The sequence below is a fragment of the Chelmon rostratus genome, chromosome 17, assembly GCF_017976325.1.
Source record: "Chelmon rostratus isolate fCheRos1 chromosome 17, fCheRos1.pri, whole genome shotgun sequence".
Taxonomy (NCBI): Eukaryota; Metazoa; Chordata; class Actinopteri; order Chaetodontiformes; family Chaetodontidae; genus Chelmon; species Chelmon rostratus.
This window is the reverse complement of record NC_055674.1, coordinates 20,111,702-20,128,635: the sequence shown is the minus strand read 5'-3', so window position 1 is coordinate 20,128,635 and position 16,934 is coordinate 20,111,702. Positions and strand designations below refer to the sequence as shown.

General features: G+C 43.7%; 2 protein-coding genes across 2 annotated transcripts; one reads left to right on the top strand and one right to left on the bottom strand.

Annotated features, from left to right (window-relative positions):
* Positions 1–8,429: 8,429 nt before the first annotated feature.
* On the bottom strand, positions 8,430–10,709 carry timm29 (translocase of inner mitochondrial membrane 29). Its single transcript, XM_041957657.1, has 2 exons — positions 10,538–10,709; positions 8,430–9,378 (listed from the first exon to the last, which is right to left on the bottom strand). The coding sequence occupies exons 1-2, from the start codon at positions 10,641–10,643 to the stop codon at positions 8,702–8,704; spliced, it is 783 nt and encodes a 260-aa protein (XP_041813591.1). The 5' UTR covers positions 10,644–10,709; the 3' UTR covers positions 8,430–8,701.
* A 316-nt stretch (positions 10,710–11,025) lies between these two features.
* Positions 11,026–16,700, top strand: yipf2 (Yip1 domain family, member 2). Its single transcript, XM_041957023.1, has 9 exons — positions 11,026–11,283; positions 11,521–11,586; positions 12,073–12,248; positions 12,336–12,416; positions 12,570–12,657; positions 13,412–13,528; positions 13,617–13,783; positions 14,257–14,439; positions 14,533–16,700. The coding sequence occupies exons 2-9, from the start codon at positions 11,556–11,558 to the stop codon at positions 14,620–14,622; spliced, it is 933 nt and encodes a 310-aa protein (XP_041812957.1). The 5' UTR covers positions 11,026–11,283; positions 11,521–11,555; the 3' UTR covers positions 14,623–16,700.
* The last annotated feature ends 234 nt before the right edge of the window (positions 16,701–16,934 follow it).

The following is a 16,934-nucleotide window of genomic DNA, read 5'->3' as shown; positions in this document are numbered from 1 at the left end:
AGTGACCGGATCCAAGTGTGTGTGTGTGTGTGTGTGAGCACATCTTTAGTTTTGTTGTGACTAAATCTGATATTTTGTATGTTATTACGCTATTTATATTTTAGCCATCTTCTAGCATGTCTACTCACAGTATTTTTTATTTCATTATTTTTCAAGAGGAGAAATCTTAAAAACAATGAGAAAATCGGCTGTAAAATCAGTCATTCAAAAAATTTGATTAATAAATATATCAATTTGCAGGTCAAATCTTCTGTAATTTCACCATTAGCTTGTGATTAAATGCTGTGGAGCAACATAATCAAAACTCCTTGGCATCTTCTCTGCATTTTCCTTTCCTCTTTCTCTTGGTGGGAGCATGTTCTACGCCGTCCTCGCCTCCAGTGGACACTGTTTACTGCCGCTGTGTACCATGCACACGAGGAGCGCCTGAAAAAATCTGTTCAAACCTGTTGGTTTCTTTCACAAAAACTCAGGTATTTTTTAAGCGAAGGCCTGAACTGCTGAACACTTTGATCTCCGACAACAGCTACCACTGCTTGTGCAGGCAGGTGGTTGGGTGTCTTGCTCAAGGGCACGTGGGGGGAAGCTAAAAATAGTACCAGCTGCTGCTCCTGGGATAAAATCTGACACATTTGCCCTCTACTACCATGCGTTTGTGTGTGTGTGTGTGTCACTGTTTGTCTGTATTCAGCTCCACCCAGACTGTGGCTGCTAACTACATAGCATCGACATGGTGATGACAACACACACAAACAATGTCCAATCAAACAAGAGATGGATCCTTACGGAGCACACACATAGATGTTTGTTATTACAAATAAGTCTCACCACACACACACACACACACACAAACACACACAGATCTAGACAGGTAGAAATGCTAATTGTGGCCACAGTGTTGTCTTAACAGCCATGGCTCAGGTAACAGCAGCAAAAATAAATATTGAGCACCGCTGACCTCCACCTGCACACACACACACATACTCACACACACATGCTCACACACACACATACCAAAGAAGCACAGATACATTGATACACATACAGTCTCTCACACGCACAGTCGCCATTCTATCGAATCTGCACTCGACCTCCTGTGCATGCGTGTGTGTGGATGCATGGTTGCGTGTGAATGCATGTGTGTCTGAATGGGAAGACAGATTGTGGCGGCCGGACTGTGAGGTAAATAAAAAGGGGGGAGGGGAAAAGGAGACACAGAGACATGGGGAGGGTGGGGGGCGACTAAGTGAGTGAGTGGCGGTCTTCCTCCCTCCCTCCCTCCCTCCTTCGCTCACTCTCCCACTCACTTGCTCCCCATCCCCCACCTGGGACTTGAACCCATGACCCCCCGGTGAATGAGTTCAAGGGAGGCACCGCCATTACTGGGGAAACTGCTGGTCTGTGTTTGTGTGTGTGTGTGTGTATGTGTGTGAGTGAGAGTGTGTTTTGAAGTGAACTAAGCTGAGTTCACCGGTCTGTGTGTGTGTGTGTGTGTGTGTGTGTGTGTGTGTGTGTGTTTGTCAGTGTGTGTTTACAGACAGAATTCCTGTGTTTCTTAAAAGTCGAGTTTTCCAATGGGAGTTCTGAATCAACATCATGAAAATTTGTATTAGGTATAGATATTTGAAGGGTAGGTCTCCGGGAAATGAATGTAAGTCAATGTAATGTCCTCTCAAACAACTGTGTGTGTGTGTGTGTGTGTGTGAGTTTTGAAGAGACCCAAGTTCAGATCATCGATGTGTGTGTGTGTGAGTGGGAATGTGTGTAAAGGTGTGTTTACAGACAGAATGAGTTGTTGTTTTTTTTAGTACATTTTTCTATAGAAGTTCTTAGTTGAAGGTATGCATTTCTTATCAATGCCAATATTGATGCAAATAGCTATTTGTGTGTGCGTGTGTAATCTTAGAGGTAATAAGAATAGTGGTGGCCCTCCCTCCCCCCCTTTGCTGCTGGGTGTGTGACCAAGTCTGCGTCTCGCTACCTGGTCCAGACTGGATCAATACTTTAATCTAATTGTCATTCACTTCCACTGGGACAGCCATACACACGCACACACACATGCAACACACACCGCACATGCAACATGCATTTCTATACAAGCAAACACACATACTCCCAAAAGACATATGCATACTTAAAAAAAAAACAAAAAACATGCACATCCTTTACAAACAGCCAATCACATGAGGAATCATGAATGAAAATCCCCCATTGTGTGAACGCACTCACTGCTCTGTTAGCACGCAACCTCGGTGTCCTTTAGTACGTCCACTTCCATGCTCCAACTCTGCACTCTCTCCCTGCCTCTCTGGGCGTTCCTCCTTGGCGTTGCATCATGCATGCACATCAGTGTCGGCAAACATCCGCTGACACACTGTCACATCGCATTCATGTCTGCCAGCGAGCAGCCTCTCCCACAAAGTGACAATGGAAAGTAGATGTCAGGGCTGCTCCGGGAGCAGAGCCCTGCCGCATGCACACCAGCCGACCTGGGAAAATGCAGGAAATAAAGGTGCAAACTGACTTACCCAACATCCTCTTCTGCAGGAGCAGTGGTGTCTCCGTCCCTCTTTCTCTGCATTCCACTATCTCTAGACCTCCTTCTTTACCCCTCCCATTGAAAAAGCCAAGCCACCACTCTCTCTCTCTCTCTCTTTCATCCTCTCCTCTCATCTTCCACTCATCATCTCTTTTCCAAATCCCTGCTCTTCCTTACTTCCTTCCCTCTCCTTGTTTGCCTTCCTCCTCCTCCTCGTCTGTCGTTTATCACACTCTTTCCCTTTCTTTCTTTCTTCCTCTGTGGTGGCTCTCCGGTGTCTTCTTCCTGCTGCTGTAAACTGCAGACTGTCTGGCGAGAGAGAGAGGGGGGAGAGAGAGAGAGAGAGAGAGAGAGAGAGAGAGAGAGAGAGAGAGGAGCAATGGGAAGTGCAAACCAGGACACACACAGCCTCTGTCAGTTTGAATGAATATTGTGCACACTTGGCTTGTCTCTCCTCCCCCCTCTCTTTCTCTCTCCCTCCCTCCCTCTGTCTACCAGACACCCCTCCTCCACTCCTCGCTCGCTCTGCCCTCCTTCGCTATCTCCTCCTCCTCCCTCGCTGCTGCCTTCAAACATGTTCACACTCCAAGACTGACTGACATTATAGAGCTGCACTTACTGACACCCCCCCAACATGCACGCACACACACACACACACAGACGCACACACACTTCTCACTCTCCTGGACCCAGACAGTTAACCCTTTTGATGCAGCTGCACATCCTGTCTGTTTGTATTTATTATCATGCTGTGAGTAGCTGCTGGCTCCAAGCACGCGTCCTTGTATTTCTCTATAGATTCCTGAATGAATTCAATTTATTTTAAATGTATGGTGTCCCACAAAGTACAAACTACTGAAGTTCATAATCGGTTGGGTCATTTTATCATGTAAAGTCATATATTCTTCTGACAAATATAAATCCAAAACCTACATGTACCAATATGTGCATTTACCACATGTGGTTTCACACGTAGAATCACACGTGTTGTCTTTTCCCTTTTCTTATGTGAAGTATCTGAAAATCTATGTGCATAATCTACACTTATCGTGTGTGTCCTTATTTGAGATTGTCCTACGAAACATCTGAAAATTTCAAGTGCACACATCATGTTTGTTCATCACATGTGATGTCTTGCATTTTAACTTTGGATTATCTGAAAATCATATGCAGCTCAGAGGCGTTTCAGATGTGATGCTGTATGGGAACTTTTTTTTTTTTAGGTACTTTGAACATATCAGATGTCTGAAAATCACATGCTGAGTGATCCCATTTTAAAAAAGTGAAGTGCCTCTATCACGTTTTAAACGCTTTCAGGTGTAGCATCATGTGACTTCAATACATTCTTCTTAAAACAAGTACGTGCAGATATCATTTAACCAGCACGGTCCGAAAATACATTTGAATCCAGCTCTACTAATTACAAATGGCAACATTTTGCTCCCCCTTCGGATATTTCTTTGAACATTATTTTAAAAGATGCAACAGTTTCACTCATCACGCTTGAAGCTAAAGTAACTATTCTCCAGACATCATAGTTTTTGGCTGATTTGATTCACTTTCTAGTTCTGAAAGCATGTTTTCACTGTTTGATCTCTGTTTGTGCGGTTAGTTTCCATCAACACCAGCCAACCGCCGCCTTTTCTTCTTGTTTTCTCATTTACATTGTTCCTTTACCTTCCTCCATCTCCTGCAACTTATCCCCCACTCTCTCCGCCATCCTCCTCCCTCCTGCCTTAGTTACATATTGATTAGTCGCTCAGTGTGTGTGTCATTGTGTGCGTGCGTGTGTGTGTGTGTGCGCGCATACGAGCCTGATCCTGCTGTGGTCAATGAGGTCAACATGGTGGCCAGACAGACATCCCCACCCCCTTCGTTTTTTTCCCTCCCTCCCGCCTCCTCCATCACCTCCTGCTCTCCCTCCTCAGGGTTAGCGAGTGTAGACGAGGTAAAGGAAGCGTTGAGCGATAGCGTCAGCATCCTCCGTGCACTCACCTAACAGCTCGGTTGATAGCAGCTGACAGAAAATGAATGCACTGGCTTGCAGTGTGTACCGCAGCATCACATCATGAGCTCGACGTGCTCATGTGGCAAGAAGTGAGATCTGACAGTTTCAGCCCTCAGATGAACAGCAAAGGCGGCCTCTTTATTGAGATATACACCCTGATTTCGTTGTAATGCACAGTTCAACCATCCAAATCCCCAAATTTCCTCCCAGGAAAGTCAACACAGTTAAGAGTCGAGCATCCAAACCGTTCTGTGGAAGGAAATTTAAAGATCAGTTTCGTCGAAAACAGGCATTTCTCCATGTAGAAATGTTGCAGATTACTCTGTGAAGGCGTCCAGGTGATCTCCATCGCCTCGCCTATCTTGCCTTTGCTTTGAAAGAAAGAAGAAGAAGAAAGAAGCGTGTTTTTCAAACACCACCTGACAGTGGCCGCCCTCACTGACCCCTGCGGCCGACAGACTCGCTGTCTGTGTGGAGGAGGGGGCAGGATGGATGGGAGCGCGGGGGTCGATAGAGGTCATAAGGCAAAGATGGAGGGAGATGCACGCGGAGGAAGCCTGAAAGGATGCAACACAAGAGGAAGGCGACAGGGACAAAGCAGCGTCCATCCACCATCCACCATATTCAGCTTTTTCTACATTTGTATATACTTGATCATCAAATTGCTGTGGGAATAAGCAGAAAAAAGCCTGAATGGTTGTTCTGAGGCAGGAAAATTGGAAGAATTACCAATTCATACAAACTAACTAATCTGCAGATAATTTTCATGATTAATTGATATCATTTGGTCTATAAAATTAGCGAAAATGCCCGTCACAAAGGCTCTTCAGGCCAAGTTCAAGGTGATTTTATCAAACTGCTTGTTTTGTCCAGCAAACACTCCACAATCTAATGACAGACAATTTATCACCACATAAGACTAAGAAGAGCAGCAAATTCCTCAAACACAAGCGACCACATCAAATCCACAGTCCTGAGTCCATGCAGAAACGCTGGTCGGACAAAACAATCTCACTAGCTTTTTCCGCAGCTGTCAACCACATCTCATGGTCTTTGTGGATAAAGGTGCCCTGTCACCTGTCATGGAGATGACTTGTTATCAAATGACTGCAAATATAGATAAATAAGCATGATTACCTTTTGGAAATGTAATATAAACTATATTAGGGTATATTATGTTATGTCATACGAGGGCTACTACATGCATTCTGCGATGAAACTGATCCAGAATGAACTTCGAAGCTCAACTTTAGCCAGCGTGGACAGAAATCCAGGAATCCAGGAATAGTTTGACATTTTGAGAAGTCTGCTTATTTGCTCTCTTGTTTGATGAGAACATCAACAAAACTCTCTTGTCTGTAAAGTAAATAGCGGCACCTCGAAAGCTGGTCGGCAGAAGAAGTTTAAACTGATAGAAGTGACTTCCGCACACTTAGAGCTATGCAGTATTTCACTGTATTTTGAGCTTTTGGGCAATCATGTATTGCATGCTCTGATGAAAGTGTGACAGACCTGCAGATACTGCATTGATCTAAATCAGCTTGGACCTGTCGATGCTTCCAGCTCATTGCAAAGATTTAGCCGGGTGGGGCGGTGGTCATCCTGCATTATCAGGCTGAAGAAGGTTTCACAGAGGGTTGTGTTCCAGACTAGCGTATCTTTGTTCAGAGCCATGCTACCTGTTTCCCTCTCTTTCCAGTCTTTGTGCTATGATCACTTTAGCTTCATATTTATCGTATAAACACGAGAGTGGTATTGATCTTCTCATCCAACAGGAGCAAGTGTATTTCTCAAAATGTCAAACTATTACTTTAAAGCTCTCAAAAAAATGGAAATTTGAATATGTGCAACTGCATGATAACAGGATGAAACTCCATCTACTGAATATTGTGTAATACAACCGAAAGCTCTGTGATATTTTGTCCCATGATCAGCCTCTGTCTCTTTAGATCTTTGACTGATTCTGCAGCTCCATCGTCACATAGTGAAACTCATGTTGACCCATCCTGTCTTATGAGATGTGAAACTGTAGTTCTAAAGGAACGTCCAGCACAGTGAGGGTGTCGGGGCTGAGCTTGCAAATTGCATTGCACTAGATCGCCATCTGGTGGCTGTGTACTGAAACACCAGTACTCAGGCACACTGGACGCCAACCACTATTGAAAACTGCTGGCCTCTGACCTTTGACTTCCTCCAGGTGATATCTGATAGCCCCTGTCAGCAAGTCAGTACAGTGACATCATGAGTCACCTTTGACCCCATTATGGTTTAATGTCCGAGGGGTCGGTGTCACCGTGAGCCTCCCTCTGTAAGACAAACTAAACAGCCGGTTTCTGTATCGACAGTGAGGTTAAAGTGTAACGCTCCTGCAGTGAAGGCAGCAGTGGTGTATGTCCCTGCTGTGTACTGTACTGACCCAGCCTATGAATACTATCAATAGTGCATACAAGTAATTAAGTACATTTACTCTAGTACTTTACTTCAGTATTTTCATTGTATGTTACTTTATACCTCAGTTTTCTCCACTACATTTCAATGTAAAATACTCTACTTTTCACCACTACATGTATTTGACAGCTGTAGTAACTTGTTGCTTTTCAGATTAAAGATTAAAGATGAGGTTGTTAGCAGTTCCACTAAAGAGACATATCCCCTCTGAACTACCCTATGTACTGTGTAATGATGCCATATAATAATAACAATATAATAATAATAAATTAGTGAGATATTTTACGGCAGAACAGGCACTTTAAGAACATTTTGCTTATATTTCTTTAGTTTTACTAAAGTAGATTTTTGAATTGAGGGCTTTACTTGCATTGGATTATTTTTACATTGTTGTATTGGTACTCTTAAGTAAAACTTACGTGATGTACTTCTTCCACCCCATGTTTTGATCACATTTGGAATATGTTTATATGGAAAGAACAAACTCTTCATACATACATACATGCAAATATCCAGGTTGGTGATAGTGGGGGCGTGGCAGTTTTTTACATTTTGTCTCTCATGGCCTTATGGGAAGAGTTCATGGACTAAACTAGTATTCAGTGTTAGATTTTGTAGCACATTGTGTAGCTCCAGGTGTGTGTTTGATTTCCCGACATCTCAGGCTGAGCAGCTGAGGAAGACCTGACTGCCTTTCATTGGTGATGCAACAATAAAATGTATCCTGTAAAAATCTGATGATAAACAGTGTTATTTTTTTTATCTAGGTGCTGAAATAAAAGTGGAAAGTCTGAAATGTTGGCCACGCAGTTTTACTGACTAACTGGAGCTACAGAAGCACCAGCCCACATGCATAGTGTGCTTAAACGCCACAGTATTGTGGTTTCTGTCTCACTGCTTCAGGACAAGGGCTTCTTCAAGCTCATGAAACCAGGATATGGTGTTTACACAAAACTGGCATCCTCCAAAAACCTGATTATAACTAAAATACGAATGCTCATGTAAACACACTCAATGTGACATGTTGATGTTGCTGATGATGACTGCAGCTACAAATGGGGTTTACTGTGATGGTATTACGCATTTCAGTTATTTCAAACATCAGAGGTAAATGTCAGGTGCTCAGTTAGACAATAGAGAGGCGTCTTCCTTGAGCTGCCAGTTTGCAGACAGTTAACAGAAGAGACATATTTTCACACTAACAGGTGCAGAAAATAGATCAAAATGCAGTGAAGGAAATGTGGGAAAATACTAAATTAAGTAGAGGACAGCAAGGCTGTCTGAAGGAAAGTGAGAAAAGAGAAAAAAAAAGCAAACATTAATATTTTACTGATGTGCACATCTTAAAATTCCAAAAAAGACTGAAGGTCTGTTTAAATACGGTACCAGAGTGGTGAGATGAGTAAGATAAACAAACAGTGAGACATCTGGTTATAACTGACAGATTTATTGACAGGTGGTTCATGGTATAAATGATTTGCAGTACCTGGTGTGAAATAAAAGGCATGCGGCAATAAATTAAAACAGAACTTATTTTGAAGGGCTGCTTTTACTTTGAAAGACAAAGCTCCATTGCTTACAACTGTAAGCTAAAAGTGGTTTGATGAATTCAACACTGCATGAAAAATGAGAAGATCTACCCTGGTACAGTGTTGTATCCAGCATGTTTTTATCCCGCAGTGTGAAATGTCTCGGTCACACAGCACTTAGGCTTGAGTCTGTTCCTGCTTCAGTGCTTTTATTGGGCTCTCTTCACTGACACTCTCCTGTTTTCTGTCCACTACATTTGTGTCTTTCTCTTCATCCTCCACAGTCACTGCTAACCAGGACTCTTTATGCAACCTCTCGCTCCTTTCCACCTCCTGAACACTGGGTGGCGATGTTACCTGCATGTGTGCTGGCAGGTGCTTGAACTCTTCCTCGTTCACATCATAGTCCTTCATCTTTGAGTCCAGGACCCACCAGCGGCCAACGAAACCCACATCTAGCATCCGCTGAGGGAGCTCCCTCCAGGGCACTGACAGATTGGAGCACTGAGCTTCGTACAGTGTGCTGTCTGGGTCGTAGTCTGCGCGGTAAACCAGAGAGAGAAGACCCAGGCTGACATGGCGGAGCCGGCCCTCGTTACGTAGCTTCACGAGACTCAGCACGTGGCCGTCAGAGGTCGCACTGCGGATCCAGGGTGACAGAAGGCCCAGCTGGCTGGAGCGCTCCAGCAGGGTGGCTTCAAAGGACGACTGGTCAGGTTTTGTGTGGAAACAGGCCCAGGTCCCACCCAGCAGAGTCATGTATACAGAGGCTTTGACCGGCCGCTCCCACGCACTGACCACCATCTCCCGACATGCCTCTTTGTAGTCAGAGACCAGGCTGCGACACCAAACACCTATAGACAGAGGGAAGGATGAAGCACAAGAAAGTCCTGCCTTAGTCCTGGCTGTTGTCCCAAACACACACACACACACACACACACAAACACACACACACACACACACACACACACACACACACACACACACACACACCACGCTATAAATCTATTACCAAGTTCTTAATAACCACCAGCTTCTTTCAAAATAGTCATTTTTTACTAAATCAGGCTGCACTACTAAAACTTAACATATATGTCTTAGCTAGTTAGTTAAGACTTAGCATTACAAGCTGTAATATTAATGACAAAACTAATAGTTTTATGGGTGAATCTAGATATTCAACTCAACTGCAAATCAATTCATGTAGTTCAGACATAGTGGAAAATATATGTGTTGCTAATCTAATGAACGCTGTTTATCTTAGCTAACCATTTAGTCTGATTGTCAGTGAAACATTTTGTCTTTTGTAGATATATCATGTTGATTTTGGGAAAGGTTATTACAAATCTTGCTTAACAATATCGTTAAATGCAGCAGGTCATGTATGTGAACCATTTCACCTGTTTTATCAAATGTTTTACCCTTCAATCTGAACACATCACATTAGCAAGCTAACGTCATTTTTGTCACACCTCAGTTCTATATTAATATTAAGTAAATATTTGGTAACAACTAGTCTCTATGATAGAACTAGTTTGTGCCCTCTTATTCGATGATGTGTAAATCTCCCCGGATTAAACACTTAAATTTAAACTGGGCTGAGTTTAAACCTTTAGACAACTGGTGCAACTGGGGGGGCACAGACTGTATCTTTTGTTTAAACCAAACACTTCAGCAGCTGATTTCAGTGTAACATCCATTACAGCAAACAGCTGCTGTAGGGTTTTAACAACAGTGGACTGCAAAACTATTTTCGTTAGCATGGAAATCACCATTTACATCTGATGTTAGCTAATATTAGCTAATTACAATGATACAGTAGCGTTAGTTAGTTCAGTCATAAAAATAAGTGAGGACGTCTTTCTTATCATGTTTTCCTTCTACAAATATATTACCAGTAAACTGAGCAGTTGAATAAAGTGTCAAAACCTTTTCAGTGGGGCCCCTGTAACCTTAACTGTTACACGAACTAAGCTTAGCTAACATGCATGACTCGTGCCATCGGTTTCTCACCCGCTTTACTGTTTTTCAGCCTTTCCCATCTACTGGGTGAGGCCGGAGCTGGTGCTGTTTCTGCCGCCGCACAGAACATCCTCCTCACGACACGCAACGAAGCCATTTTAACAGATTTTATTCACTTGTACGGTCACCTTCACGCAGAAGAAGCATCCTGCCTGTCAAGAAGACGCTCACATGGAGCCAAAATGGCGCCCGGAAATTGACTCGCTTTTAATCTTCCGATAGAAAGCTCTACCTCGCAAGCGTTCCGTTTGCTGTCACAAATACTCGTGGTGTGTTAGTTACATAATACATAATTTTGTTGAAATTATGATGTAAATAAGAAACAAGATGTGTCGCAACGTGTCGCATAACTGTACATAACACAATACGTTATATTTATATTTTAATCAACAAACTACCTTTTAAAAGAAGCTCGTTCACGTGACAGCTTTGTTTACGTGGTGACGTGTACCGGAAGACATAACAACTAGACTGCCTGACAGCAGTTGCGCTAGGTATGAGAGACAAGCGTTAGCAGTGGAATATCATTTTCTGTCAGTTTCTTATACCTACATGGGCTGTATCGTCACATTTTTACGTTAGTTACATTCACACCTTCAAACAAATGACAAACGAGCGCTAGTGTGTATTTAGCCTAGCTAGTATTAGTTGTCACAGCTTTCTTACGCCATCATCATTGGGGACATCCTGCTGCGGACAGGTTGGTGTCAACGTGGGCTTTCCTGGTCACGACACAGGTAGAGTACAGAGTTGCCGCAGAACTGTAACTTGTCTTGATGACTGTGAGCAGTGTGAATTTCTGTTTATTTAACTGTGTACATAAACGAGCTTATTGCTGGGTTAGCTTGCTGCTTGGTAATTGAACAGATGTTTGATTCGGTAAGAGATGTTATATCAGTCGAATGAACTGTGCCTGGCCTGCAGGCAGCTGTAGTGTATGAACACATCTTACCTCAGTGTTCATCTTCTCCTAGGTGTTGCATGAGGTTGCTGTTTGGTTACTGGAGCGATGGCCAGTCCAAATGATCTGCAGTTCCAAGGTAAAGACCATGTAATTCAAAGCCATGTGTGTTTGTTTTCTCTTCCTGCCTTCAGGTTTACTCCTTCAGCTGTCTGGCTTTGCCTCTTCCATATTTTCCATGTCTTGGTTTGTCATTCCTACACTGATGGACGCACAGTGAAGCTGCACCAGGGAAGAGTGACCTTACGATAAAGTGACTAGTAATAAAGACGAGAGATATTTTTATAGATCAGTAGAACCACTTTGCGGTTCTAGGCTGTCCATGTGTTCTCTGGGTTGAAGACAGAGCTTCTAACAAACGCAGAGTTAACCAGCAATGTGGTTCCAGTTCTCCAGGATCACCAGTGCTGGGCTCAGTGAAGCAGGTTACCCAGAGAGAGGCAGACTAAGCCGAGCTGGCTTCGTGTTACAGGTCCCAGGAGCAGAACTGTTATGTTTCCATCCTGGCCCCCGCTGTAGCACCACCACCGTTCCTGACTCTGTGTTTCTGGATGCATGTCTGTAGAGTTTGAGGAAGCAGCGGAGCTGCTGTCTGCAGACCCAGGGGCGTCCACACTCAGTATGTCTGTCTCAAACACCACCACTGCAGCAGCAGCAGCAGGAGGAGGAGGAGGAGGAGGAGGAGAGGACGTGAAACTAGACCTTTCAGAGGATGAGGAGGGTCAGGAGGAGAGCTCAGAGGTGTGTAAACTGTCTGTGTTGAATTACGTCACTGTGACGTTAAGATGCTTTGAGTGGACAGCAGCTGAAGGATGTCTGTGCTTCCAGCTGTTAGGAGGACAGAAAGCAACTGGTGGCTTCTGGACCTTTGAGTACTATCAGTCTTTCTTCAATGTGGACACAGTGCAGGTATGATGCACTCCCTCTCTGCAAATATACTCTTTACACAGCTGCAACTGCAATTCAACAATGGATGTGAGTGTTTGTTTTCCTCGTAAACCAAGCTCAGAGAAATAAATGTACTTTTTTTTTCCACATCCTCTTTTGTTTGACATGATGCAGGTACTGGACAGAGTTAAGGGGTCAGTGATGCCGTTACCTGGAAGAAACTTTATCAAACACCACCTTAGGAGTAACCCAGATCTATATGGTAAGCCAGTGGAGAGCTGTTAAATGGTTATACACTCTCTTTATCTATCCTTCATTTATGTGATTTTAGAACTGGATGTAAGAACAGTGATTGGTCAGCTTGGGCTGCTTGCGTGTCCCTGACATGTGTCTGATACCGGTGGAAAGCTTTGAGAAAGAGAAAGACAACATGAAGGATGTCGAAGAAAGACTCTCTGTCACAGTGAATGAAAGGAAGCAGTCATGAGGGAAGGATGTATCTGCAGTCCTATAAGTATGCACGGGTTGTCAATGAAAGAATGTAAACAGCCTGATCACACACATACATCTGCCTGCTGCTGTGTTTGTGATGCAAGGCCTGTCTGTCTGGTTAAGCCACTCGCTGAACTGTCGGCCTAGTTTTGCGCTCTGCCTCTTTCGTGCACATTCTAAAACGTGTTTTGCCACACAGCTGAAATGCAAGCTGCCATGATTTCAACGTCTTACTCCAGTATTTACCTGTGTCAGCTGACACAGTATTTGTTAGAGGTGTACAAACATGCTAAAGCTCCAGGTTCCAACAGGTAACTTTCCAGGAAAACGAGTGTAGATTTTTAGATTTTGAGTTGGTGTGATTAGTACTCTGATTAAGGCTGGAGTGGGATTGTAAGATTAGATTTACTTTGTGGAAAGTGTTATATCAGGAATTTGGTGCTGAAGGATAGTTTGAAGGTATGTGAAAGCAGACACTGAAACTCTCCCTGTGTCTGTCTGTGTGTGTGTGTGTGTGTGTGTAGGTCCATTCTGGATCTGCGTGACGCTGGTGTTCTCAGTAGCCATCAGTGGGAACCTGTCCACCTTCCTCAGTGAGATGGGAAACCCTTCGTACCACTACAGACCACAGTTCCACAGAGGTCAGTCCTCCTCAGGGTCTTCGATGAACCAGAATTAGTTTGTCTCAGTTTCACTGACTCATTTCTCTCTCCCGCTTTTAACGAACAGTGACGATAGCTGCAGTGGTGATCTTCACATATGCCTGGCTGGTGCCGATTGGTTTGTGGGGTTTCCTGACCTGGCGCCAAGGGGCTGAGAGGCAAATTGGTGGCTATTCCTTCCTGGAGACTGTGTGTGTCTACGGCTACTCCCTCTTCATCTATATCCCCACCTCGGTGAGTCCGCCACTCTCCTGAGTTGTACTAATGGATGTCAGGGTCACAGAATGCAGAGAGTCTCATGCGTTTTAGTTTATACTTCAGTGTAAAGATGACACCAGGGTAAAGCTTTCTGTCTTCATATCTCTACCTAGTAAAAAGGAGTTTTTACGGGTGTTTTGTGTCAGTAAAGATACATAAATGCAGCAGTAAATGTTGAATGGTCAGAGCAGCCCCCCATGGACTGGCTGATATGTTCAGTATTCGGTCCATCTATCAGAATCCATACATCCATCTTCCTCTGATATTGACCTGTTTGGGACTTGGTACAGTCTCAGTCTGGTTGTTCGGTGTCCTCCGAAGTTTGATTTACAGCTTTCTCATCGGCCTAAACAAACCAGATTAAACAGACGAAAGCAGCAGAGTTCATTAATCAAACATGTTCAGACCCTGAGGCATCAGTCACCCACACGGATCCCCGTCATCTCCAGGTTTTGTGGATCATTCCATTTGAGTGGTTGCGCTGGACGCTGATCCTGATCGCCATGGTGATCTCTGGCTCAGTCCTGGTCCTCACCTTCTGGCCCGTTGTCCGTGACGACACCAAGGTGATGGCAGTGGCAACAGTTGCGAGCATAGTGGTCTTGCACACACTGCTGGCTGTCGTCTGCAAGGTTAGTGAGCTCCTGAATGTGGATGTAGCCTAATGTCATGTGTGCACATTTAACTTTGACCAAATAGGAAATGTTTCATCTCTTTTCTTTCAGCTGTACTTCTTCCAGACGGCAGTCCACGTACCAACACCGGCTCCCACAGCCCCCCCGATTCAAATGACTCTGGCCACCCAGTCCCACTGACCAACAGGAAGGAGGAGTGTTGGCAGGGAGAGGGGGCATGCAGGATGTCTCTGTCCTGTTTGGAGTCACATGCGGATATAAAAATATGTATAGACAGTGTGGTTGAGGCAATGTTGATTATTGCCACTGTGATTGTTCAGTGCTCCCCGGATGAAGTGCTGCGATGGGTGTGTGTGGTTGTTTGTCTAATTTATCCTGAGGTGGTTCTACTGTGACTGTAGCACTTTCTTCACTGCAATAAGTGTACATTTCTACTGTGATGTTTCAGGATGTGGTGCATCTAATTAGTCTAGCATGGCTTCCTTAACACTGCGATACCCCTCATTTCATCAGCGAGACTTAAGCGCATGAAGAATCGGCGGAGGAGAAAAAACAGTAAGACTTCCATCCAGATACTGTCACAAAATCATGCTGCTACCAATCATTCCTTCTCACAAGATATCAGACGGTCAACCGCAGTTCTTCAGCTTATAGACGTAAGTTACACCAGGCTGTGGCATCACATCAGGATCAGTGACTGATGTTGTTGCTATGCAGCAAAAGGTGCTCATCCATGGATGTGATAATAAAGCAGCTGCTCCCGTCTGTAAAGCTACTGAAATAAAATTCTCCTGTGATGTGTGGGACGTTTGTACTTGGACCAAAGCCGTTCAGAGATGAAGTGACCTCAGTTGTGAGGACAGTAAAACTGTTATTTTAATTTGGTGAATCTGATGATTATTTTTGGACTAATTGTTTAGTTTATAAAAGATTGGAAAATAGAGAAAAAATGTCCATCACAATTTCCCGAAGCCCATGGTGGTGGAGGAAGAAGCTGTTCACATTATTTAGCTGGATCTAGAATTTGATATTGAATTTACAGTAATATAAATGAGAGAATATCATGGACAGCAGACATCTTGGTTTGTTACTGATAACATTAGCAATGGCTCCATTATATTCAAGCGTCCCATTAGGACAGTAAGACAGTTTGAAAGTGAGGCTGCAGAACCATGAAACTAAAGCAGCTAAATGGAATTCAGCCATCATGGATTTTATTATATACACTTGTGCTTTTGCTGCATTCTCATCAACTCAACCAGTTTAAACAAGTCTTTACATCGTTTGTATCTGGTTTCATGTGTCGACAAATTTTTAGTCTAAGTCAGAGTATTTAAGTTTGTGAGTACAAAGCTTGCAGTAATGTGTGAATGCAGCAATTTCCTACTGTGACATGTCAAAATGCATTCCATGATAAAGGCCAAATTGTTGCAAAAAGTCACAAACCCCTAAAAAGAAATCGGCTTTGGTGAGCCCCTGAATTCTGGTCAAGCAGTCATCAAGTTGAAATTTCAGTTTATGCCCAAAAACCTGCAAAAGTGATGCTGTTATCGCCTGTACTTTGTGTTTAGTGCTATTTAGCAAATGTTTGCATGCTAAACTAAGATGGCAAATATGGTGAACATACTGCTAAACAGCATGTTAGCATTATCTTTGTATTTTATCATGTTGACGTTAGCATTAGCTCACTTGTCTCAGTGCAGAGCTGCTGGGTGCAGCTGTGTGTGGCTGCACACTCTCAGTCTTGCAGCTTGATGAATGACATGCTGATTAATCATTTTCATTTCAGCCCTGAGTGAAACTTTCTCAGAGTTGCACATCAGACACGTTTGAATGCCGTAAAGCGGGGTCGCTCTCTCCTAACGGCCTCAGCTTTCAGCAAACGACGCAACATTTCAAAAGTTAACAGACGCGTTGTTCGTAAGTGAAAACATTAGATCGTGTGAATTTGCTCCATGAAGCAGCTTGCTTCAGTCGCAGATGTGGGGTAGGAAGCCAGTCCAGATGGTAGTGCAGGATTATGAATGTGTTCCAATGAACAGAGACTGGAAAAGGACCCCTGCTGATGCACCACACCACTTCTCCTGCCCGAGAGAAACACGAGGAGCTCAGCCTCTAAGCCCTCACTGACAAAACGACTTCATTTACTTTAACTGCATTCATGGTTTATTGTAAGTTGAGGACCAGGTTAATGTCTGCAGAACTATTTATTCCCTCCTGTGATGCTGTTTAGGGTTTTTGTTAATAAACTTGAAGTCCTATTACTTATTGTCTGTCCACAATTACTACCATCCAGTATTTCATCAGTTATCAATAGCGAGTGTGTGCCACAGCTCTGTGGTATTTCCAGTGTGTCATCAAGCACTTAGACTAGATTACAGCCAAGAAGCAAGTCCAGCTGCAGAGTAAATCTCTGAATCATGAGCATTCAGAGAGCTGAAAGAGTTGCAGCAGACTGGCACCTCGCCTATGAAGACGTGTTACTTAACTAG

What these genes read in the sequence shown, in the direction of transcription:
- timm29 (XM_041957657.1), bottom strand. Translation starts at nt 10,643, where the DNA reads ATGGCTTCGTTGCGTGTCGTGAGGAGGATGTTCTGTGCGGCGGCAGAA. An exon ending in GCTGAAAAACAGTAAAGCGG is followed by an intron (nt 9,379 to 10,537) that starts GTGAGAAACCGA and finishes CTCTGTCTATAG; the next exon opens with GTGTTTGGTGTCGCAGCCTG.
- yipf2 (XM_041957023.1), top strand. Translation starts at nt 11,556, where the DNA reads ATGGCCAGTCCAAATGATCTGCAGTTCCAAG. An exon ending in AAATGATCTGCAGTTCCAAG is followed by an intron (nt 11,587 to 12,072) that starts GTAAAGACCATG and finishes GCATGTCTGTAG; the next exon opens with AGTTTGAGGAAGCAGCGGAG. An exon ending in GTCAGGAGGAGAGCTCAGAG is followed by an intron (nt 12,249 to 12,335) that starts GTGTGTAAACTG and finishes CTGTGCTTCCAG; the next exon opens with CTGTTAGGAGGACAGAAAGC.